The sequence below is a fragment of the Taurulus bubalis genome (genome assembly GCF_910589615.1).
Source record: "Taurulus bubalis genome assembly, chromosome: 1".
NCBI lineage: Eukaryota > Metazoa > Chordata > Actinopteri > Perciformes > Cottidae > Taurulus > Taurulus bubalis.
The window spans coordinates 37,671,272-37,694,594 of NC_136589.1; the positions used below are offsets into that span (position 1 = coordinate 37,671,272).

General features: G+C 43.7%; 4 protein-coding genes across 5 annotated transcripts in view; all 4 read left to right on the forward strand.

Moving 5' to 3' along the window:
* Positions 1 to 8,843: 8,843 nt before the first annotated feature.
* bcl10 (BCL10 immune signaling adaptor) lies at positions 8,844 to 11,430 on the forward strand (the record flags this gene model as incomplete). Of its 2 annotated transcripts, none has more annotated exons than XM_079220462.1 (3): positions 8,844 to 8,915; positions 9,612 to 9,900; positions 10,010 to 11,430. In XM_079220462.1, the coding sequence occupies 3 exons, from the start codon at positions 8,865 to 8,867 to the stop codon at positions 10,399 to 10,401; spliced, it is 732 nt and encodes a 243-aa protein (XP_079076588.1). In that variant the 3' UTR covers positions 10,402 to 11,430. The 2 variants fall into 2 exon arrangements, with proteins under 2 accessions (XP_079076588.1, XP_079076587.1); XM_079220461.1 differs by having other exon boundaries at positions 8,865 to 8,915; positions 10,013 to 11,430.
* Positions 11,431 to 11,946: 516 nt separating this feature from the next.
* On the forward strand, positions 11,947 to 16,278 carry mcoln3a (mucolipin TRP cation channel 3a; the record flags this gene model as incomplete). Its single annotated transcript, XM_079220449.1, is given in 13 exon segments — positions 11,947 to 12,168; positions 12,278 to 12,445; positions 12,539 to 12,692; positions 12,960 to 13,041; positions 13,224 to 13,320; positions 13,417 to 13,516; positions 13,941 to 14,053; positions 14,761 to 14,910; positions 15,027 to 15,161; positions 15,163 to 15,222; positions 15,226 to 15,348; positions 15,466 to 15,672; positions 15,783 to 16,278. Coding segments are annotated over 13 exon segments (1,752 nt in total). The 3' UTR covers positions 15,924 to 16,278.
* An 816-nt stretch (positions 16,279 to 17,094) lies between these two features.
* ssx2ipa (synovial sarcoma, X breakpoint 2 interacting protein a) lies at positions 17,095 to 22,642 on the forward strand. Its single transcript, XM_079220491.1, has 14 exons — positions 17,095 to 17,170; positions 17,944 to 18,090; positions 18,302 to 18,468; positions 18,584 to 18,793; positions 19,230 to 19,340; positions 19,679 to 19,814; positions 19,902 to 19,977; positions 20,072 to 20,252; positions 20,379 to 20,526; positions 20,717 to 20,853; positions 21,069 to 21,242; positions 21,344 to 21,461; positions 21,738 to 21,891; positions 22,040 to 22,642. Exons 2-14 carry the CDS (start codon positions 18,048 to 18,050, stop codon positions 22,182 to 22,184), a joined length of 1,800 nt encoding a protein of 599 aa, XP_079076617.1. The 5' UTR covers positions 17,095 to 17,170; positions 17,944 to 18,047; the 3' UTR covers positions 22,185 to 22,642.
* Positions 22,643 to 22,762: 120 nt separating this feature from the next.
* gng5 (guanine nucleotide binding protein (G protein), gamma 5) overlaps positions 22,763 to 23,323 on the forward strand; it is a 2,119-nt gene continuing 1,558 nt past the window's right edge. The window contains exon 1 of the mRNA XM_079225056.1: positions 22,763 to 22,893. Within this exon, the coding sequence (XP_079081182.1) occupies positions 22,813 to 22,893 (81 nt within the window). The 5' untranslated portion in view covers positions 22,763 to 22,812. The remainder of the gene's footprint in view (positions 22,894 to 23,323) is intronic.

Here is a 23,323-nt window from a genome sequence, read left to right on the forward strand (position 1 = left end):
GCATTAGTGTGGAGTTCAACTTGGTGACTTTTGACCCTCACTGATGGGTGTTTTGACATGTCACAGTAGGAAAGGCATGGTGTAAATAATACATGTAATGTATGAGCTTACAGGGACACAGAACAGAGCCATCATTCATGTTATAACGCTGCATTTACAACAACTCGGAAAAACTAAGAAGCAGTTGTCTACAACACTGTAAATGGTCAACCATCAACTAAAAGTCAACCCTAAGTGGACTTGCCTGAATTTAATTAAAATAATACATACAAGGACAGTAATAATACATCTTCTGCATGTAAACTGATGTCAAAATATGTCACCAATCTGATTATGTGGCTAGTTACGTTAAACAATATCTGAAAGTTATTTTTCTCTGCCCAAAAAAATGTGGAGTCTGCACGGCTGAGAGTTCAGTTGTGTGTTGCCAAAAAGGCCCCAGTTTGTCACGGTCAGCCATGGTTTTCTAATTTACGTTTGGCGTTGTGCGCCTGGAATGCTTGGAGGTCGGAAGTTGTAAATTGTCTGCTGGAAGAAAGTCAATAGCAAGCTGCCGTGCCCGACCAACATAGAAGAAGCTAGCCGGTTAGCTGTGTTGCACCTGAACGTGGGCATTACAATGTATTGTGTCTGCTACAGCAACATATATACTTTGTACTCCTTTCAGACAACATTTTAAAAAAGACACCAAAATGGAGGAATTCATATTATTTTAAATGAATAGACAGTTCCGGTAACCGTCTACTTAGATGGGGACCGTATTCTAATATGAACCAATCCTGTAGCATGTTAGACCAAGCAACTTCTTATGAAACTTGTATTGTTCTGCCAAAACCAAAGTGCCTCTTTAATAACCTTTCTTTGAGCTCAATGATGTGTAAAGAAAATACCTCGGGGGAGTGCACGCTTGTTAGCTAGGACCGCTTCATCCCTCTTCAATAACTTAATTGAAATACATGTTGTACAATGGTAAACAAAAAGACAGGAATGATTAAATAGAGGCATGCTGTGAGCTAGAACAGCTGTTTTTTCACTCTTCAATAACTTTTTTTTAATAATTTGGTGAACAAAATGGAAGTGGGAAGGAAAAGCTCCTTCCAAGGGAGAGGAGTACACGGTGGAGCTATCGAGCATTACTCCTCAAAGAGCTGCTGCATGGCTGACTATTGTTGAAATCTACTCAATTACATTCTCGTCACAAATTAAAGCAATATTTAAATTTTTTAGAATTACAGCAGTTTTACTCTTTGGTGTAGTATTATAATAGACCTTTGACCAGTTTCACTGACTTTAAAAGTCATCGTAAATCATCTGTGACTAGATTGGCAACAAGACTGTGTGAATGAGAAGGTTTTCTGGGAATATATTAACAAGTCAGAACTTGAAACCATGGGAATTAAAAAGGCCAGTTTAGCTTACCATCAAAGACTGGAAGCTCAGGGAAACAGCTAGCGAGTGCTTTCTGACAGCGTCCTGGTCTGGAAAGGGATGACAATTATACAAAAGTAAAAAGACAACCACAGTTCATATAACCCAATGAGATTAATCTGCACGTCTTCACAAGAAATGTGGGTTTGGAGGCTTGGTGATGGGGTTATTTTTTTAACTTTGCCTGGGGAGCTAACGCTCACTGCTAACATGGTAGCCAGCAGGGGACATGGAAGTGTGAGTCAGTCACAATAGCATCCTGAGCAACAACACAGCTAATATTGTTCCATTTTGGACTCTCTTTGGGCTCTTCACTCAACAGCCGGCCAAAGTTTAGCAATCTCCGTCAACATGAAAAAATAACACTCTGCGATTTATCAGATTGTTCTTCTCCAAAATGACCAATGCTGGTGTGAAGGAAGCCACTGTGTCGCAAATTTGTCAACAAATAGCTACGTGTAGGCTACATGTTTTTACATTTCTGTTTGTAAATAGATTAAACAAAGATATAACTTGTTAGTTAGTGAAATTCAGGCATATTTTTTTTACTTTGACCAGTCATGCTAACTGTTTCCCCGTCTCCAGTTTTTACAAATTTGGAAGGCAAATCCTCTCATCTGACTTTTTGACATAAAGCAGTATATTTCCCAAAATGTCAAAATTTAGTCCGTTACCCTACGTCCCTGAAGATGACATTTGGGAAAGGTGGGTGGGCAGATACTTGATGAGAGGGTACACAAAAGAAGAAGAGTGTAAAAAGTTATTTCATACTTAAATACAATTGCAAGAATAAGGAAAAATAGACAAAATATGGGAATCAAACTCTGTGTGGCACGAAGACTGGCGACAGTGAACGGAAAGGCAGAAATACCTTCCCATTGCTACTCGTTGTGTGAAACCATAATGGTGAGACACACTTCCTTTGGCTGTTGTGAGTGCGGGTCACATACTGTAAGACAGACGGGAATGTCTGCGAGGGTCGTGACGATATGATTTCAACTCAAATTCAATACGTCCTTTCTGTCAACGACTGCCCCTTTTCTTTGTGTCTCTTTGTGTCTCATCTGAGCCTGAATCTTTCACAGATGACACAACATCATTTCCAGGGTACTGCTATCAGCAGTTTAACAGGAACGATGTGACTCATCATGGAGCTCATGCTCTGTTAGTTTCTATGCATGCTTTGTCACCATTTAACAAACACTGTTTTGACCTTTTAACACCTGACCTTTAAAGGGCATCTTTCTGCTCCTCCAGAAATTGTTGGGATGCAACAGCAGCCACGTAGTTATCGGAGCCTGTATTTTCCCCTCAATTTCAAATCATTATCATTACACAGAAAAACCTTTGAGCAAGCAACAGAAGGTGGTAGCCTGATTTACAGTTATCATTGCGTACTGCTTGGTGTTTTCCAGTTACACAGTACATTTTTTCATTGCAGGACGTGACAAAACAAGCCTGACAACAATCTCCTCAGGGAGCATCCATCCTCAAACGGTTTGCGGCATATCATGATTACAGGGAAGTGAAAATCTTGTTTTGCCATTTTCGTGATTTATTTCATGTTTACTGGGTTGTTATTTTGGTTTTCATCATGCACGGCAGGTCACTGTGCCACTCTGAGGACACTTTGTTATCGGTGCTTTGATTCACACTTTTCCTGCCGATCCCCTGTGCCAATTTAGACTTCCGACAATATGTATAACGATGCTTTAATATTTAATGCCATTTTATGCCACGAGCTTTCAACTTTACTTGTAGACGAGCAAAGTAGTTTACAAGACAAATTGATTATGTGTGATGTCTGCGTTGACTTTAAAATCACATTCAAATATGCAGAATTGTAATAAAGGTGACATTAAGAATATGGTGGAAAGTAACTAAGTACACAATTAAGCTATCTGTCGTTAGTTACTTTGCAGATTAAGATTTTACAAACAAAACATATAATCACTTTATCAAATATGATGCAGTGTTCTTGAACAATTAACCCATATATAAAGTACTTTAAATCAGCGGCAATATTAAGATGCTTCCCATTTGTTAATGCATGAGTAATTATAATTAAATATTTACACCGTATATAATAGAATATGCTGAACAAATAACAGACAAGCCGAGAGGACGCTGGCGTGTTTGTCGCCGCTTCTCAGTTCCGTAGCAACAACTTCGCCTTTTGTTTAAATCTGTGCCTACAATCACTGCATGTAGGAATAAGTTATCACTGCATTCCCTGCTGCTGCTGCGGTCCGAGGTTGGGAGCCTCCTCCACGGATTGCGGCTCCAGGATTTAGCTGGCGCTCCAGTGCTGCAAACATGGTGTTCTTCAAATACTCATCAACGCAACTCCTGGACCTCTTCTGTCACTTCATTCCAAACTGCATCGATGACATTAAGTCCCTCGGACTCCTACGTCGCCCTCGTTATGTCCATAGAGCCTCCCGGTGCAAGTTTGTTTACACTGATCATGGTGTTCCCTCAGTGCTGTCTGACGGGCGCTCCAACGCGCAGCTACGACGTCGTCACAACAGACCACACGTGTGTACCCTGAATAATCTGAGGTCCCTGGTCTGTGTTGACAGTGTCGTTCCCTCCACACCACCTGCCCCAGCATTCACTAACAACGGTGCAACATTTATGCTGCAGAATGCTCGCTCAATCAACAATAAAGCTCTACTCATCCATGATATCATCACTTACAGGAAAATTGACTTTCTCTGTCTAACTGAAACTTGGCAAAATCAGCAGGATTTCATGGCACTTAATCAAGCCACTCCCCCTGGATATGTCTACATACAAAAGCCTCGCTCCATGGGTCGTGGCGGCGGGCTGGCTGTTATACATCGAGCTGACATCCTGGTCAAAGACCTCCCAGTACCCAATGTCACCTCGTTTGAGTGTGTCATTTTCTCCCTGGTTGGGTCTACACAGCTCCAGGTTGTCCTCATCTACCGCCCCCCTAAAGCCCCCACCACCTTCATGTCTGAGCTATCTGAGCTTCTCACCTCTGTCTGCTCCATGTCTCCATCTACACTCCTGCTCGGTGACTTTAATATTCATGTGGACTCCACCAGCTGCTCGTTTGCCACCGAATTCCTGTCACTGTTGGACTGTTTCAACTTCACACAGCACGTTAAAATTCCCACCCACACTAAAGGCCACACGCTAGATCTGGTGTGCTCCACTGGCACAACTCCCTCCCATCTGCAGTGCCTGAACCTCGCGGTTTCAGACCATCTCGCTGTTCCTGTCACCCTGCCCAGGCAGCGCACAAAACGTACCATCCAGTACAGGAACATCAAGACAGTGAGTACACCAGCTCTGAACGACCTGATAGCGACCCATCTGGCCTCAGATCCACACGACAGCTCTGCTGATGGGCTGATTGCCCACTACAACGCCACTTTATCCGGCAGCCTTGACTCCCTTGCCCCCCTCAAAACCCGGACTGTCTCCTATACCCGTCCCGCCCACTGGTTCACCACTGAACTCCGCACCCAGAAGTCCACTGGCCGTCAACTGGAGAGGCGCTACAAAAGATCTGGCCTCACTGTCCACCTTGAGGCTTATAAAGAGCATGTGAGGGCCTACAAAGTATCTCTCTCCCAGGCCAAAACACTGTACTACTCCACCCTCATTACCAACCAACAAAACCACCCTAGACTGCTGTTCTCCACCATCAACCGGCTCCTTCGCCCCTCCCCTCAGGTACCCCCGACCTCTGCACTAAGTTCCTGGACTTTTTCCAGGACAAAGTCGAGTCCATCCATCAGCAGCTCCTGGTTCCTGCCCACCTCCCTCCACACACACCTCAGCCACTGGGCGTGGCTCCCTCGGATGTTCACCTGCCTCAGTGCTCCCTCTCCTTCTCCCCTGTATGTGCTCCTCAGGTTGCAAAGTTGGTCACTAAGGCCAAAGCCTCCACCTGTTCTCTGGACCCTATGCCCACAGCCTTGGTCAAGGCGTGCCTACCTGCCCTGTGCCCCATTATGGTGAACATCATCAACTCCTCCTTGGCATCTGGTCTTGTACCCGACAGCCTCAAGATGGCCTCAGTCACTCCCATCCTCAAAAAGCCAGGTCTGGACCGGGATGACTGCAACAACTATCGACTGATCTCCAACCTCCCTTTCCTGAGCAAAATTCTGGAAAGAGCAGTGCCCGCCCAACTCCATCAATATATGGCCAACCATGAGCTCTACGAAACATTTCAATCTGGTTTCAGACCACATCACAGCACAGAGACCACCCTCATCAAAATCACAAATGACCTCCTCATCGCTGCAGATTCTGGTCACATCAGCATCCTCGTCCTCCTGGACCCCTCAGCTGCCTTCGACACAGTCTCCCACACCATCCTCCTCACCCGCCTATCTGACTACCTTGGCCTCACCGGTTCAGCTCTCTCCTGGTTTCAGTCCTACCTCACAAACACAAAACAGTTTGTCACCATCAGAGACTCCAGTTCCACCCCGGCCCTAGTAAACTATGGCGTACCTCAAGGCTCTGTGCTGGGACCCCTCCTCTTCACCATCTACATTCTTCCCCTTGGTCAGATCATCCGCCACCATGGTCTCAGCTTTCATTCTCATGCTGACGATACACAACTATATCTCAGCACCAAACCATCCACCCAGCTACCCCCACAGTCACTTGTAAACTGCCTACATGCAATAAAAATCTGGATGTCATCAAACTTCCTAAAACTCAACAGCAAAAAAACTGAGCTCATGGTTGTGGCTCCCAAGGCCCTGCTCCGGAAGGTTGGAGATCTCCACCTGGACGTTGACGGCTGTTCCTTCTCCCCATCCTTGGAAGTCCACAACCTGGGTGTCATCCTGGACCCAACACTATCATTCCAATCTTATATCAGGTCCATCACCAAATCCACCTTCTTCCACCTCAAAAACATCTCACGTCTCCGGCAATCACTCTCTGACTCTGTGGCAGAAACCCTTATCCACGCTTTCGTCACCTCCCGTTTGGACTACTGCAATGGAGTTCTGTCCGGGGTTCCCAGCAAAGCCCTGGACAGGCTCCAGTATGTGCAAAACTCGGCGGCCAGGGTTCTCACCCGCACCAAGCCCTGGCAGCACATCACCCCCACCCTCATCCACTGGCTTCCGGTCAAGTCCCGCATTACCTACAAGATCCTCCTCCTCACCTACAAATCCCTCAATGCCCTGGCTCCTCAGTATCTACCTAACCTCCTCCACCCTTACACAGTCCCGGAACCTTCGATCCTCAGGCACGGGTCAGCTCTCCATCCCTCACACAAAAATGCGAACTTTTGGGGACAGAGCCTGCAGTGTGACAGCCCCCACACTTTGGAACTCTCTCCCCATAGAGCTCCTCAACACACCATCTCTGGACACCTTCAAAAAACTCCTCAAAACCCACCTCTTCACCAAAGCCTATGTCCTCTAGCTACTGTTGCATTTGTTATGTTTATTTATGTCTTTGTTAAGCGTCCTTGGGTTTCATGAAAGGCGCTATATAAATCCTAGCTATTATTATTATTATTATAAATAAGTACTCTAGTTTAGGTAAGATTTCAAATGGCAGGACTCCTAGTCTGCTGCAGGACTCAGACCCTGCAGGCTCACAGGTGTTTTCACTTATTCAGGCTGATTAGACCTGCTCAGGTTAAAGGTGGGTGGAGCCACTGCATGCTGGGAATTACACAAGGTCACCCAACTAAATGCACAGCACCAACAACAACAACAACAAAAGTGCTTTAACAAGGAGTGTGACGGAGTTGTTCGCCGAGCATGGTCCGTAAACGCCCACACGGTATTGAATAGAGGTCTAATAAGGCAAAATAAATTAAAACACCTGTGTTGGTGGGTCCGTGTGTGGCCTTTTAGCAAAAAAAAAAAAGCACCGGAAGCGTGTCAGCGACACACCGGATGTCCTCCCCCAGCGTGAGCCAAATGCAGAGGCCTTTTTATGGCCAGGCCACACCGGCTCAGCTGTGGCTCGTCTCAGCTGACGACCCGCCAATCAGCACCTGTAACAGAGGATCGAAACAGTGACACCTAGTGCATGGGAGGAGGGTCGTCACAGCGACACCTGGCTAATGCAGTCTAATACAGCAGTTCTGCAATAAGTCCTACTTTCATAAAACACCAGATATTCATCAGTATTCTGTGCTCTTATGTGTACTATAGTTACTTAGTAAATGTAGCTGATAATACCTTATTATTTGCACATTTTGGTATTATTATTATTATTATGCGAGTACCTCCTATCATGTCAATCAGTGCACATTTTCAAAGGTGATCTCTGTGTTATGGACAACTTGCAAACTATATTTTTGTTTAATAACATATTTAAAATAAAATACATCTATATAGGCAGATGCATGCTTTGGTTTTGAAACACATTTCCAGCATTTAGATCCTGTAAATATGCTACTACACAAGCAAAGGTCCGGAATTAAAACAACTAATACTTCAAGAATCAAAAGTAAAAGTACTCAATGAAGAAGAATGGCTACTGTGAGCATTATTACTATTAATGCTTATACATACTGTACTTCATACATACAGTAGCCTTTCACTGATGTAGAGCTGGTTTTAACTAGTTCGTACACGGTTTTGTCGTTTATTTCGTCACCTTGTACACTCCTTTTCACTATTTTGTTCTGTGGGTTTACCTTATTCTGTGTTTCAATGAACTGTCATTATTGTATTGTTTTAAGGCATACAGCTCAAACCGTGTGAACAACGAAGCTTTAATTAAATACATGACATATGGGGATACAATGGGGCAGTTTAATCGTTTTTTTTTAAATGGATCATACTATCTTATGGTGTGTATTTGTGGACAGTGCAGTACGTAAAAGTAGCTCAACATTGTCCTTAAACAGTAATTACAGAGGTATAGTGTGTGGGAAAAGAAATACAGAGTGTGTGTGAGAAAGAGAGAGAGAGAAAGAGAGAGAGAGAGAGAGAGAGAGAGAGAGATCCAGCAGCGCCACCCAGTGGACTGAGTCGAATTAGCATCTCACCTGTATCAGAAACATTAAATAGCACTTGAAAACCATTAACGAAGAAAGTTACACAACTGCAGCTCAGTCTGCTGTTGTAAGATACGTTTTTATTTTAGTAAGTAGTCTTTAACTGATAACCAACCAACATAAAACGCCTCTCCGCGTGAAACTGAGGACGTTGGTGTCTGCACTTCTCTTCTTCTCGTGTCGACGTAAACCTCGACAGAATCAGGAAGTCCGGGGATTTTTTTTTTGGAAACATAAAAGTTGAATGGGCCGTGGGATACGCCACCTTTTTACCGACACACAATGAAGAGCCACATTTGTTGACGCTAACCAATGTATCGATGTGGTTAATGCCACTATCACTAACTTATTGACTTATCTCGGTCGTCATTTGTTACCCCGGCGCGCCTGGATTTTTACTTTCCGAGTGAGAGTGATGGATGTTCCTCACCTCACTGAGGAGGAAATGGCAGAGATTAAGAAAGACGTGAGTACGAACATTTACAAATCTCGCTTCCGAAGCGAGCCCCGTTCTGATAAGGAAAGGTGACCGGACAATAAAGACACATTTAATGCTCCGTGGTCTCTTTATTGCCTCCCTTGTGTGGCGTTAAAGGCCTGTTAAAAAGGAGGAAATACCCCACCGCACCTTCTGTGTGACCGCATCAACACACACAACCCTATGTGGGGTTTGACCCAAGAAAAGAAACACTGTTTAACCAGCGGGCCGGGGATTAAGTGCAATTATTTAGTAGATACAGCCGGGGTTTGTTCGGTGTGCCTGATCAGAAAGCATTACCGGAAGCAAAAGTAGTGATTTTTAAACCACCTGACATCGACGCTCATCCCTGAACTTGTATCCCTTTGCACGTCCCTCTATCGACATGTTTGCTGTACCCTTTTAATACCCTTTTAATCATATGTTTTATATTCCATATTGTTGTTCATGACTTAGTACTGTGCCTCCTATTTTTGTATTTTCCTCTTAATGCACCAAGACACATTCTGTGTGAGTGAAAAACTCCTTTTAAACCTTTATTCTGATTCAGCCGCAGACTTCTGTGAGTATTTCCCAACCAGACCCCTTTTAGAAAGAGTTTCCCCTCCTGTTCAGAGGCCTGGACGGCTCACTTTTGTTCCCCTTTCTCGCCTCTCCGACATGGCTGCTGCTGTGGGTTTCCAGGTGCTGACCAGAATGCGGCACTACCTCTGCGACAAGATCCGAGCGGAGCGCCACCTCGACTACCTGCGCTCTCGCAGGATCCTGACCCGGGACGACGCGGAGGAGGTCAGCTGCCGGACCACGCAGACCAAGAGGACGGCCATGCTGTTGGACATGCTGGCCGAGAACCCCCGGGGCCTGGATGCCTTGATTGACTCCATCAGGGAGCTGCGCTCGCAAAACTTCATCATCACCAAAATCACAGATGAGGTGCAGAAGGCCAAAAACGAGAAGATCGAGTCCCTCAAAGGTGAACGGACCGAGATAACAATGCAAGCTGTTTCACATCTGCTGTTCTTGGGTGCTTTATAATTCAACTTTTCCACTTTTCCCTTCTTCTTCGCCCGTCGCCCCCACAGCAGGGGCTTCCAGTTCCTCGTCCGACAGCAGCGTCAGCGCTCCCAGCGACGCCCCCTCCATGTTCTCCAACCACTCCACCCTGCTCTTCCACCCAGACGGAGAACGAAGCCCCTCCTCTTCGGACGTAGCAAGCTCACTCAACCTGCTGTCTTTACAGAGGGGCGGAGACGTCCCGTCCGCGTCCGACGTCGCCTCCTCCTCCACGGCCTCCTCCATCCTCCCGAGGCCCGGAGAGCCCGGGGCTCCCGCGCTGCCGGAGGAGGTGATGGTGGAATCCCCCTCCAGCATGGATGCCGGAGCGCCGGGGTGCACCAGCAGCGGAGGGGACCCAAACTTCCAGCCCCTGCGGTCGCGCTCTCTCACTCCGACGTCACACAGGAGCATCTTTTAATGTGTTCACAACTCGACAAGACACTTTTCATGGGACAAACCAGCAGAATCCTCATCCGCTCAACTCATCCACAAACACGCTCTCTTTCTGGTGCTGCCCGTGCCTTTTGATTAGGCAGAAATCAGAAACCGTTTATTGCCAGGAATGTTTACACAAACGAGGAATTTTGTTAGGCGGAAGGTGCATACATTAGACGAGACAAGCAACAGTCAACAGCCAACGACAGCAACAGTGCAATGATATTTAAATCAATTATAAGATAAAGATACTGTTGCACATGGGATTTATTTCTACTAAACCGATCAGCCATTCATGATAGAGACGGAGACAATTTGTCACTTGGGTTAAAACTTTGTTAGAGAGTTTTTAAAACTGGTGCCACTTCATTAACTTAGTTTTGATCCCAGGCCAAATAATACCATAGTTTCAAGAATATACACGTTTTTCTCCAAAACCTTTTATTTTAATTATACAAAATGGTTTTCTGCAGGTGTACAACAACGTTGCCAAAATATAATACAGTTTGAATTGGCAAAATTATGATTTAAATCTAAACTATGAATTGGAGCAAGCAATCGATGCCACCTCAGTTCTTAATAGTTTTTTTTATACTCTTGAATCACAACCTGATAAAGTAACAAACCAATGTCCCACTTATCACTTCATTCCCTGGTCATGTACAATCATCGATTACATACTAAAGGTGTTCTGTATGAATTCAACTCGTGTTTCTTCTCTTCATTGGTGACTGTGTGGTGGTTTAGAAAGGAAACGGTGGAGTTCATTTGCGGTGGAGTTTCTGTGTGCGCAGAGTTTCTGTAACTGTTTTGGAAAAACTGGAAGAGCTCCACATGACGCAGAGGAGTGACATGGCATGTCTTTGTGGCGAAGGCTGGTGTGGCAACAGCGCTGTCTGATAGTCTGAAGCACCGAGCGTCGCAGTAGTCGCTCTGTGGCTTGCTGGTGCACAGGTAATTTATTTATTGTTATTATTTCTGTATATCTTGCCTTTTTTCTTTAAAGCTTGCTGCTTTTACTCACCACTAAATGGAAATCAAAGGGGAAGATTGTTCAAAAATATATATTGTTAATTATATAATAATATTTATATTGTAACTGGCTTGCACTTTCATTCATGTATGTCTACTGTTTTGTAATTTAATAGTGTGATATATCTTAAGTAATAGAAGAATTTGAAGTCTGCATTTACTGATTGCTACATGCTCGGAGTGCTTTAATACGCGATGTTTGAGCTATGAGTGGATAAATAACCCTTTTTTAAAACAGCTTTTTGTGAGTTTTTAGAGTTTAGCTGAAGCTTATTTTAGCACAACTAGTTTTCACTCCAGACTAAGATTTTAAAGCGGGTTGAGAGCAGAGGAGAGACACTGAGCGCGTGCAGGGGAACTAGTTTGATAGACATCAGAATGACTGGAATGGTTGAAGCCTTATCTTCAACACGTGTCGGGTGCATCTTCAATCAAAACTAAAATATGTGCAAACTTACTGTCAAAACTCTGAAAAATCAGTTGTAGTCTGAGTGTGATGGAGGACCCGCAGTCGCTGTTGGCCTCGAGGTCGGAGGAGACGAGGGTGAACGGAAACTGCGGATGGAGCGCTCGCACTCTGGAGTCGAAGGCGGTGGAGGACTTCAGGCGGCGGCTCAAGTACTTCTTCATGAACCCCTGTGAGAAATACAAAGCCCGTGGCCGCAAACCCTGGAAGCTGATGTTACAAATATTAAAAATTGCAATCATCACAATCCAGGTGCGACAAATAATTATTTATTATTTTGTTATTGGGCATGAATGTAGATATGTTTCTCAGAATGTATATTGTTGTTGTTGTTGTTTTCTCCCCCTGGTCGATGCTTCAGTTGGTCTCTTTCGGCCTCAGCAACGAAATGATGGTCACCTTCAAAGACGGAAATCTGATGACCTTCAGACACCTGTTTCTAAAAGGATATGAGGATCACCAGATGGGAAGCTATGCACTGTACACAAAGGCGGACGTGTACGATCACATCCACCACATTATCAACAGGGTACTGACCTCTCAGAGTTTACTCCTCACCGGGATTTAATGTTATGAAAACATGTGTTGTACTCTTCTTTGCCTATTTCTTTGTTTTCTTCAGTACATCAATCTTCAAAACCTGACAGTCGGTAACCTTGCATACGAGAGTGTTGATGGCAAGTACACTCCTCTGTCCGTCTGTCAAGAGTTTTACAGAAACGGCAGCATCGACCCTGGAAATGAGACCTTTGACATTGATCCGCATATTGATAAAGGTACAGTACAAAAGCGCGCATTTGCGATATAAATACATACGCAAAGTGGTAGCTGTGTGTTCATGTCTAATAGCTACCATGAGTTGTGTCCATATTGTTTGATGTATTTATGGAAGCTGATTCATGGCATGAGTGGAAAATCACCATAATGCTGATATTTACTTGTGACTCCATGAAAAGAGGAAGCAGCATATTCAGAGAAATGTAATTCCTCTGTTGAACTATCGAATGAAACTTGACCGCCTTTTTTGTGTTTTCTCCTCACAGATTGTGTCTTCGTTTATCCCGCTCACCTGTTGGACGACAGCGGTTTGGCCCCACCCGTGAACTTCTCTTTAGATTTCAAAAGGTGACCGCGCTGAAAATGCTGTTTTTTCAAGCCTGGATTGGAGGGAGCCACTGCTAATATTTATATATATTTATATATATATATATATGTATGTATGTATGTATGTATGTATGTATGTATGTGTGTGTGTGTGTGTGTGTGTGTGTGTGTGTGTGTGTGTATATGTGTGTGTGTGTGTCTAGGCTGCTATCGGTGAACATCTACCTTACTCTGAAAACAATCAACCTGCAGACAGTGCGGCACCACGAGCTGCCGGACTGTTACGACTTCCATATCACGGTTGGTGACGACGCCTGAACGCACCCTCGTCCGAGCTTTTAGCACGTTTTACTCCTCAACTTGCCACTCGATAATTACATTTTTGTTTTCATGCAGATCAAGTTTGATAACTGCGCACACAGTGGAAAGATAAAGGTTGATGTTGAGAATGATGTCAGAATTTATGAATGCAGAGACTGGAACGTGGAAGGAGCTCGTAAGTTTGACCCAAACCCAAATATACGTTATGACCCAGTTTACCAAAAATACTCCTGGTTTATTATTTATGGTTATTGCTTTAAAGGCCAGCAGGGGGTGCAGTGGTATAACTGTATGACCTGACTCAACAAGATTTCTGACCTGAGAAAAATATTTAGTAGTATGTCCCAAACAAAGTATGTAAAATGCAGTATGCCAAAAATACCAAGATGTCCGGTCACAATTTTGCAATGTTATTGCAGTGTTGTGTTGACGTAGTGTGTCACAAATGAATGCATACTGCATGCAACAGTGCACACTTTATAAGGTCAACTGCAGAAAAAGTATGCGCTCTGAAGCAGCTTTTGTGCCTCAGCTCTGTAAAAGCATTGGTACTTAGTAGTTAGTTACTGCAACCTGAAATCTGTGGCTCTGGTTTCCAGCTGGTAAGAACGATTACCTCCTCGTGACCTTTGACTCTGTGGTCATCCTCGCCTGCTTCATCTCTCTCATCCTCTGCACACGGTCTGTCATCATTGGCGTCCAGCTCCAGTTTGTAAGTTGTGAGGAGCAAGTTAATTATCACCATGACCGCCACTGATGATTGTACAGAATGTTGGTGCATGTATTTACTGTGAGGCCATGAGGTCATTCATTCAGTGATGAGTAACTAATTCAGTCAGCACAGCACTTCATATGCAAACCAGCATCAGATGCAGGACATTACAGGCCACTGAGGTCATGTCCTCTGTCCTCTGAAATGAGACACATTTAAAGTGTATTTAAGAACCTAATTGCAGAATAAGCGTCAAAGTTTAAAGTAAATTATAAAGAAAAAAACCCCGTACATTTCCATATACATCTCATATTTCACATTAGATTTTCTGACAACTTTAAGTTTCAGTATGTGCTTGATATTATTAATTTAGACATTGTAATTGCGTATCACTATATCTTGATTTTTACAGACCAATTATAGTGTTTTCAGACTCCATATATTTAAACTGGGCAAGCTTAAAGCAAATAATAAATAAATAAATGAAATCGGTGTGTAGTCAGATATTTATGTTGAGGAAAATAATGAATGTTTTAAATGTCTCAAATGATTTTTGAGAGGGTTGCATGGTGGGGGTCCAAGTCAGCGCCTCCTCATTAAATACAAAGTACAAACCTCTCATTAGCAAAAACGTGTAATAATTTCATATGGAAGGTATAAATCCTGGTTTATTGCGTATCTGTTTCACAATATTTTCTCTCGTGCAGGAGTTCAACATCTTCTTCCATGCGTACTCCAATAAAATGGTGTCTTGGTCAGACCGCATGGAGTTCGTGAACGGCTGGTACATCCTCATCATCGTGAGTGACACTTTGACCATCGCTGGGTCAGCACTCAAAGTTGGAATTCAAACAAAGGTTTGTTTTTCATTGAGCTTCATTTTCTGTATTTTTAAAGGCAATTGATGATATAGTTTGGGCCCTTAACTCTTACTTATTTGATTTGTAGTTTAATTATTTGTTTCCTCTTGCAGTACCTGACAAACTACGACGTCTGCAGTATCTTGCTGGGAACAGCCACGATGCTGGTCTGGGTCAGCGTGATTCGTTACCTCGGTTTCTTCAAGAAATACAACGTAAGAACTTCCAAATGTTTTGTTTTTTCGGCATAATGCATCAGCCAAAGTAGAAACGGCATATCCAGGAGAACTGAAAACCTTAATTTCTCTCTAGATATTAATCCTAACGCTCAGGGCGGCGTTCCCAAATGTGATACGGTTCTGCTGCTGTGCGGCCATGATCTACCTCGGCTACTGTTTCTGTGGCTGGATCGTGCTTGGGCCTTACCATGACAAAGTATGGAAATTATAGTCACGATCAATCGTTCTCAGGCGTGTCCTAATAAATCCCCCGACGCATTGTGGAGCTCTGCCCTGGTGAAATGTGATGGACTTCTTCTTTATTTATTTTCAGTTTCGAACGCTGGACAAGGTGACGGAGTGCCTCTTCTCTCTCATCAACGGGGACGACATGTACGGCACCTTCCTGAAGATGAGACACGCGGGTTACATGGTGTGGCTTTTCAGCAGACTCTACCTCTACTCCTTCATCTCCCTCTTCATCTACATGGTGCTCAGCCTCTTCATCGGTGTCATAACTGACACCTATGAGACCATCAAGGTCGGTCCGATTCACCGCACTGAGAAACATTCTGTGGTTTTGTTGTATACAGCTGTTTTTTAGGTCATATTTGAGTGCCCTGATACTATACACTGGTTATTTTCCAGCATCACCAGCAAGACAAGGTGCCGGTGTCCCAGCTCCAGGCCTTCATAGCAGAGTGCAGGGACCAGCCTGAGTCTGGAAGGTACCAGACTGGTGAAGAACCAGCTGCCTGCTGCCTCGCTCCGTGCTGCTGCTGCTTTGGATGAAGCCAGAAAATGGTGGCTTTTACCTTTGCCAAGTGTGTCATAAGAATGAATAACGCTCGAAGACACCCGACTGTGGATGATTTGATTATACTGAATCGTGATGAGAATGCCAGAATGTGTTTTTACTCAAGTAGAAGTTCTTTAACTTGTTTTGTTACTTGAATTGCGGAACACTATTGACGTAAAATTACCAGTTAGTTGTATGGTCACCAGTGCAATAACCTGATGGTAGACATTTCAGTCCTTAATGCATTTACAACCAATCCCTCCTCAGTTTAGTTTGTTCCAATGTGGTTTTCACCTCACCTTTTTATTTTCTCAAAGGACAGCACACAGTAACTAACCTACGTGAGTCTTTTTTTGCACTTGAACAGACTACTTAATTAGAAATTAGGAAGTGAAAGCAGATTCACTTTAATATACTATATAATGAAACAAAACTACTCAATTAAGTTAATTGTGGTTGCTTGTCCTCGTTGGTAGTATCTTGTTGCACTTTGCATTTTGCTCTGCATATTTTCTGGATGTAACTATATTGATATATAAACTGCTGATATGAATTGTCTCAATGGTTTGTGTTTTTTTTTGTGCGTGTCTTTTTTGCAGCTCAGACCAAATCAATATATTCTTTGCCAATTAAGTTCATTCTTACTCATTATATTCTATATTTTACTTTAATATACTTCACTTGTCTTTCGCGCAACATAATATTTTTACTGAAAACTATAACAAAGAAATTAATAAAAATGCTCTCATTATATTATACATTTATTTTTTACCACAGCCTACTCCAGAAATAAACAGTTAAAATACATATGTAAGCATAATGCCAGTAAATGTAGTATTGTTGTATATTTTTGTAAAGTACTGAGATCCTGTGGCGCAAGTGCCGCTACCTCTCGCTGCCACAGAGGAGCCATCGTGACACCTGACAGACCTTCTCATTTGCATATTAGTCCGCTTGCACGTGCTCTATCCAATGCACGGCGCGGATACTGGTTGCTTAACAACGCTGCCTCCAATAACAATGGCGGTTGGTTCGAAGGCAGCTGAGGAATAGACTTACAAAAAAACATCAACACACACACACACACAACCACAACCAGCAGCAGCAGCAGCAGCAGCAGCAGCCCGTCTACCTTAACACAGGTGACGTTAGTGCTTCCTTGTCGGCAACGACTCAACCCGGGCTCGGCAGCTAATGGTGCCGACGAGAGAAGGAGTTGACCCACTTCACGACTCGCCTCGTGAGTATGTGTTCAACTTCGCTTCCATATCCTGCAGGTTAGCAACAGACACGACAGCGGCTCACGTCGGTAAGATAAATGGTTCTGGAAACGAATTAAGTCGAATTAGGACGTGTGTGCTAAATTGACTAACCGATAACTATAACCGTTAAAGTTATTTCACCATAACTTTTGCAATGAAAACACGGTAACGTGAGCGAACCTCGTAAACGTTACCTATTAATTCAACGGACGTCGTTTTAAATGTATGACGTAATCTTTAACTGAACATGGTGAACCAACGAAACTGAGGCGAAGCTCGCTTGACTTTATCTCGACATGTTTTCTGGTTTGTTAAGATAACGATATGTGAGAGAGTTTGGACACTTAACGTGATCAACGCAACCTCAACACAAGCTGGAACACTTTAGCAACTGCATTGTAAAGTTGTGGGAGTGGTAACCATATATCTGGTTTAGCTTGTTTCACCAGAGCAAGTCAAGATCATAATAGAGTCCTGAAGGCACAAAAGTAGAAAACACACATGCATGCACTCTCAGATTTAGCACGTCTGCAATGGATTCTCTCATTTTGATCTTTGTAAAGCTCTTGGCTTTATGCTGATTTAACTTTCACACCCCTGCAATTCAGTTGCCAGTGACCAATAGGAGGAGCCTCGTAAACCCCAATCTAAACCCCACTGCCACACAGCAGGACGGCTAATCCTGTGTGGATGAAGCAGCAACCCAGATTATCTATGGCCGGTCTAACTGATGCTTGATGCTACTTTGCAGGGCTCCGTTCCAGTGGGAGCCTGCGATCCACCGGCCTGACTGCTAATCCACCTCCCGGTTGGTAACTCATGACCTGGCATCCCGCGTGCTGATGTGGCGGTGATATGGGCGAGTGGTGGACAACCGTGCCAATAGGGATGTCTCTGGGTACGTCTCTCTGCTACTGGGGATGTATGGAGTTGGTAGAAAATGTCAAAAATAGAAAGGCTCATCAGTTATGCTTTTTTTGGAATCTGCTCGAGGTGACCCATATTTCTGTTCTCATTTTAGAGAGGCAACCTAATTCAAGCCTCTCGGTATGAGAACATGCAGTCGGTGTAATGTGAGTTGCAGTGATTTCCCTTGTCTTTGTTTTTAGGAAACGACGAGATCTCCAGCATATCACATGTGACGATGTCCCCCTCGAGACAGAACAACCTTGTGTCAATGTACTCTTCTTTGCCACTGTCCAAAGGCTCCTACAATGTGATAAGGGCCTTTTGCACAGAGGATAATATTCCTCAGTGCATTTCATACATCAATCAGGTACAGAAATTGCTATTATTACAAAATATTAATTGCACTTGTGGAAACTTTTTTTTCCTTTTTTCTGTAGAGATCATTCACTACAACGGTGACATAATTCCTCTGTCTTTCCCAGGAGCTTGACTCGATGGGCCTCTCCTCTACATGTATCGAGGCCAGTTCGCCGGGGGGAGCCGGCCTGAACACAGCGCCAGCTCTGAATGCCATGTATGAGCTCATGCAACTTCACCGGCGCGATATGTCTACTTTAGAGGAGCTTGAGAAGGAACAGCTGAAGAAATGCAGCACCTTGGACTACATGCAGATGAACAATTCCAGACTCAAGGCATGTATGACCACTAGAGGTCAGAAACTCCCTCCCATTAATCTAAAAATAAATGAATATGACTAGTGTGCCACAGAAACCAAACAAGGACACAAATTACAAAGTACTGTGCTCAGACGTCTCACTACTTTATCATTTTGAATAGTACAATAATGGCCATGTTCCCGTATCTCATTTGTTGTATTTGCTTGCTAGGCTAAACATACCATGTCATCTAAACCTACCAGTGAAGAATTCAAGGTTATTTGTATCGTATCACAATAATATGTAGAGAGGTGGGAGTGATGCAAGGGATTTCTGTCTTTATTAAATCCTCAGATAGGGCATGCCGATGTTTTGATAGGGGGTTGAGGAATTCACTCTTGTAGCTGCAACCCTGAACTAATCTGTTCTTATCATTGAGCTTATAATAAGAGTTATGCGTATTTCCCTCTAGGATCAGTTGGAGTTGTCCATAAGGGAGAAATCAGGTCTACATGAAACCGAGCGGCAGCTACAACTCAAAATGAAAACTCTGCAGAGCTGCTTGAAAACCGAAAAGGATGAGGTATAATTTCACTGTGTCTTTTTATAATCAGCAACACTTGAGCCCCGCTCTGCATGCAGGCGGGCGACAGAGAGCAGCGAGTACGATCTGATCCGCGCTATTAAAGTATCGATACATCAAAATCGTATCGTTTTTAACGTACGGGTACTACCTTTTTAGTATCTATATACCATGCAACATTACAGAGTAGTGTACAAAAAAAAGTATTTAAATCGGCTCAGGCACCGAAATCTGTGTTGCTTTTCAGTCCGGTAGGTACCGGACGTGTTGGAACCGGTGCCATATTGGCACCGGTTCTCGGTACCCAACCCTACTCATGGCTCGATCCTCCTGGACAGGTTCAGAAGCTGCAGAGTGTGGTTGCCAGCCGAGCATCTCAGTATAGTCACGATGCAAAGAGAAAAGAGAGAGAAGCTGCAAAGCTCAGGGAGCGCCTCAGCCAGCTGCTGGTGGACCGAAAGGATAAGAAACTAGGTAAATATGCTAATCTTCAGCAAAAATGTATTCTGGGAATGTCAGAACCAGTTAATAAAATGTCGGCCTCCTATTCCTCTCAACTAGCTATTGACATACTGAATAGTTTGGGGCGGTCGGACGGAAAACGGAGCCACTGGAAGACTGCGAAAGCGACAGTCGGGTATCATTAAAGCCATCGTGTCACTTGTTCTCCATATTTGCAGAATGTTTAGTCATAAATCGGAAAACTGCATTATGTAAATTGCTCTCTGCAGACACGAGGGTGAGATGTACAAGTCCTTGCTCAAGGACTACGAGGTGAGTCAGAGGTCCCTGGTGCTGGAGAACGCTGAGCTCAAGAAAGTTCTTCAACAGATGAAGAAGGAGATGATCTATGTCCTGAGTCCACGCCAACCCTCTCCCAGAGGAGCCACTGCTGATGACAGTCGGGATCAGGTATTTATTTTCTGATTGTAATAATGCCCCAAAAAATGTATCTGTGAGTTTACATGCCACAATTATTGAAACAAGATGCTCACATGTTTAAGGGTTACCATGTTAATTGTTGCCGTTTTGGCTCAGGCCTATTCGGACGGAGAGGAGAAGGCGGGTGACTCTAGCAGGGAAACTCTGGACCAATCCTGTGAGCATGTCAGGGAGCAGCTCTCCAACAGCATCCGCCAGCAGTGGAGGAAACTAAGGAATCACATGGAGAAGTTGGACAGCCAAGGTACATGCAGCGCCGTCGCATACCCGAGTAGCTTTTGGGCTTCTAAATGTGATGTTCATCAAAAAAGTTGATGTGAGAACATTGATAAGTGAGATTCTAGAACAATGTTGAAGACACACACACACAGACACACAGAGTGTGCTGAGGAGGACATTAGGATCATCCACCTTTGGTGTATTTGTTTGCTCAGCCTCGCTGGTGCAGAATCAGCTTGAGTCCAATCAAGAGGTGATACCAAGGGAGACTCACGAGGACGAGATGGAGAGGATGAGGCATGAAGTGCAGCAGTGCAAAGAGTTCATTCATGCACAGCAACAGCTCCTCCAGGTCAGTTTCTACTTGTGGATTTAAGCCGAGATGGCCAGTAGGATTGTCATGGATACATTTTTACTGAGCAGAGTTTTCTACCAGTATATGAGGCTTCTCATAATGCACATTATGGGATGAAATGACAGATAAATGAGCCTTGGTCATATTATTTTGAAATTCTAAAGAATAATTTGGTCAAAAATGATTAAAACGCTTGTTTTCTGCCTATCCAGCAACAACTCAACACATCATTTGATGATGAGACGGCAGCTCTTCTGAATGACTGCTACACGCTGGAGGAGAAGGAACGTCTCAAGGAGGAATGGAGGCTCTTTGAGGAGCAGAAGAGAAACTTTGAGAGGGAGAGAAAGAACTTCACAGAGGCTGCTATCCGCCTGGGACGAGAGGTTCTCCAGCCCTCTGACCACAATATTCTTCAACATATATTGTGGGTGTTGTAATTTTCACTTCATTCCTTTTTTTTTGTTTATCTGTTTTTTCTCCACAGAAAAAGGCCTTTGAGGAGGACCGTGCTTCTTGGCTCAAGAATCAGTTTTTGAACATGACTCCCTTTACGGACCGTAGGAGATGTTCCTCGTCCGACGGTCAAAGTGCCTTATCAATCAGTAAGTCTGTGTAATCATACAAATATTTAAATAGCTTTTTATTTGAGAGGAAGATGGCACAAACGATGACAATGTGATTGAAAGAAAACTACAATGAACACGAGCATGATTTGTGTGTGACTAATGGTGCTTTTCCTTTATGATGACAGATGCATTTCATCAATTGCTGATGAATAAAGAATAGTTATGATATACAAAAAGTAATCCAGGTAAAAACAGTGACTTTACAAGAAAAGGGTTGTCATTGACTTCTTTTATTTATCCACTGTATTTCAGGAAGTGAACCAGAGATGAGGATGTCTTCCACAAAAGCTCAGCACACCAAATCGTCAACCTATACTACGTTCTCCACTCCCAAACCTTTACAAAGTGCTACTGTGCCATCCACCGCTGAACTTTACCGGACACTCCGCCTGATACCAGACAGCAGGTAATATCCGGTCACTTAATATTATACTATTGCCTGTGTTAAGCAAAATTTGTATTTGTGTGTTGCAGTGCTGCTATTGGACCCTGTTGCTGGTAGTATTTGTGCCATGTCATTCTTATTCATCCCTTTTTTTTATTTTTTATTTCAGTTCCACAAGACATTCAAATCGAGGACGCTGGCAAGAGTCTTGCAGCATTGAAGATGGAGACACTCGGGTCAAATCTCAAAACAGAGTTCGATCTGGAGACTTTAGTATCTTCTCTTTGGGCGAAGATGAGAACAGCCTTAGTTGAAGAACTTTCAGTGCCTTTTTTGTTTTGTTTGTGACTTCATTTCGCTGTGGACTTTAGGATCAATTCATGGCTGAATTCTGTCACCCATGATGAACACTCCGGATTGCAGCATTTTTGTTCTGTTGCTTTGTCATGGACATGCACATTCTCCAAAGCTGATCAAACAAGAAAGCACTTTAATGATTTTACAATGATTATTTCCTTGACAAACAAATTGCTGATGATTCGTATTGTAAGTTATATTCAAACAAGGTGATCTATACAAAGTCCAACATATTGCAGTAAGAAATATCGTTGTACATGTGGATTATTTTCAATGTTTTAGTTTAGAATTAACTTAAAAGTTTACATTATTTTAGATGTATAAATTATGATTTTAACGGGAGCATTTATTGACATAAGATGTATGACGATCTGCTTTGCTGGTGTAACGGTACAATAAAGATATTTTGCTTTTGCTTTTGCTTTGGCGCCCACTGGTGTATTTAAAGAGTCGTCGTGGTCACAAGTTTCCAACAACCGGAATCCGGAAGTGATCATCTTTTGCTTTTGTCTCCGCATCCAGCCCAGAATCCCACCCACCGCCCAGCGTTTATTTTCCACACACAAAAAACCCCACACATCGAGAATGTCGGGTTCATCTAATCTGGTAGCCATGAAGAAGGTCGTCCAGCAGCTCCGTTTCGAGGCGAGCATAAACAGAGTGAAGGTAATTAACGTGCTTCTTGGTTTTCTGCCAGCTGACGTAAAAACAGAGGGGACAATCCTCGACCGTTACGCCGCTCTGCGCACGACGCTGGCCCGCTAGCTCCCGGTCCAACGACGTAACGTTAGCTTTAGCAGGGCGTTGCTTCGGCTGAAGGGAAGTGAGTTGAATCCCTTACAGATCATGTCGAGACCTTTTTTAGCTTGTGATATTTAGCCTCTGTGTGACGTCTACACGCGAACTAAACGTTGCCTACAAGTTAAACTAACGCTGAACGTTGGCTACCTGGTGAATTACCCCATAAATCAAAGGCCATTTCTCCTCGGTGTCAAACACCAGCTACAAAGTAAACTAACAAGGCAGCTTGTAGTACTTTTCTGTAATTTGGGAATTACCAATGAAAACATTAGTATTCTATTCCCTTGTGGTGGAA

Coding starts and splice junctions, on each gene's coding strand:
- ssx2ipa (XM_079220491.1), top strand. CDS start 18,048: ATGGGCGAGTGGTGGACAACCGTGCCAATAGGGATGTCTCTGG. Junction 20,527..20,716: donor GGAGAAGTTGGACAGCCAAG/GTACATGCAGCG, acceptor TTGTTTGCTCAG/CCTCGCTGGTGCAGAATCAG. Junction 21,243..21,343: donor CTATCCGCCTGGGACGAGAG/GTTCTCCAGCCC, acceptor TTTTCTCCACAG/AAAAAGGCCTTTGAGGAGGA.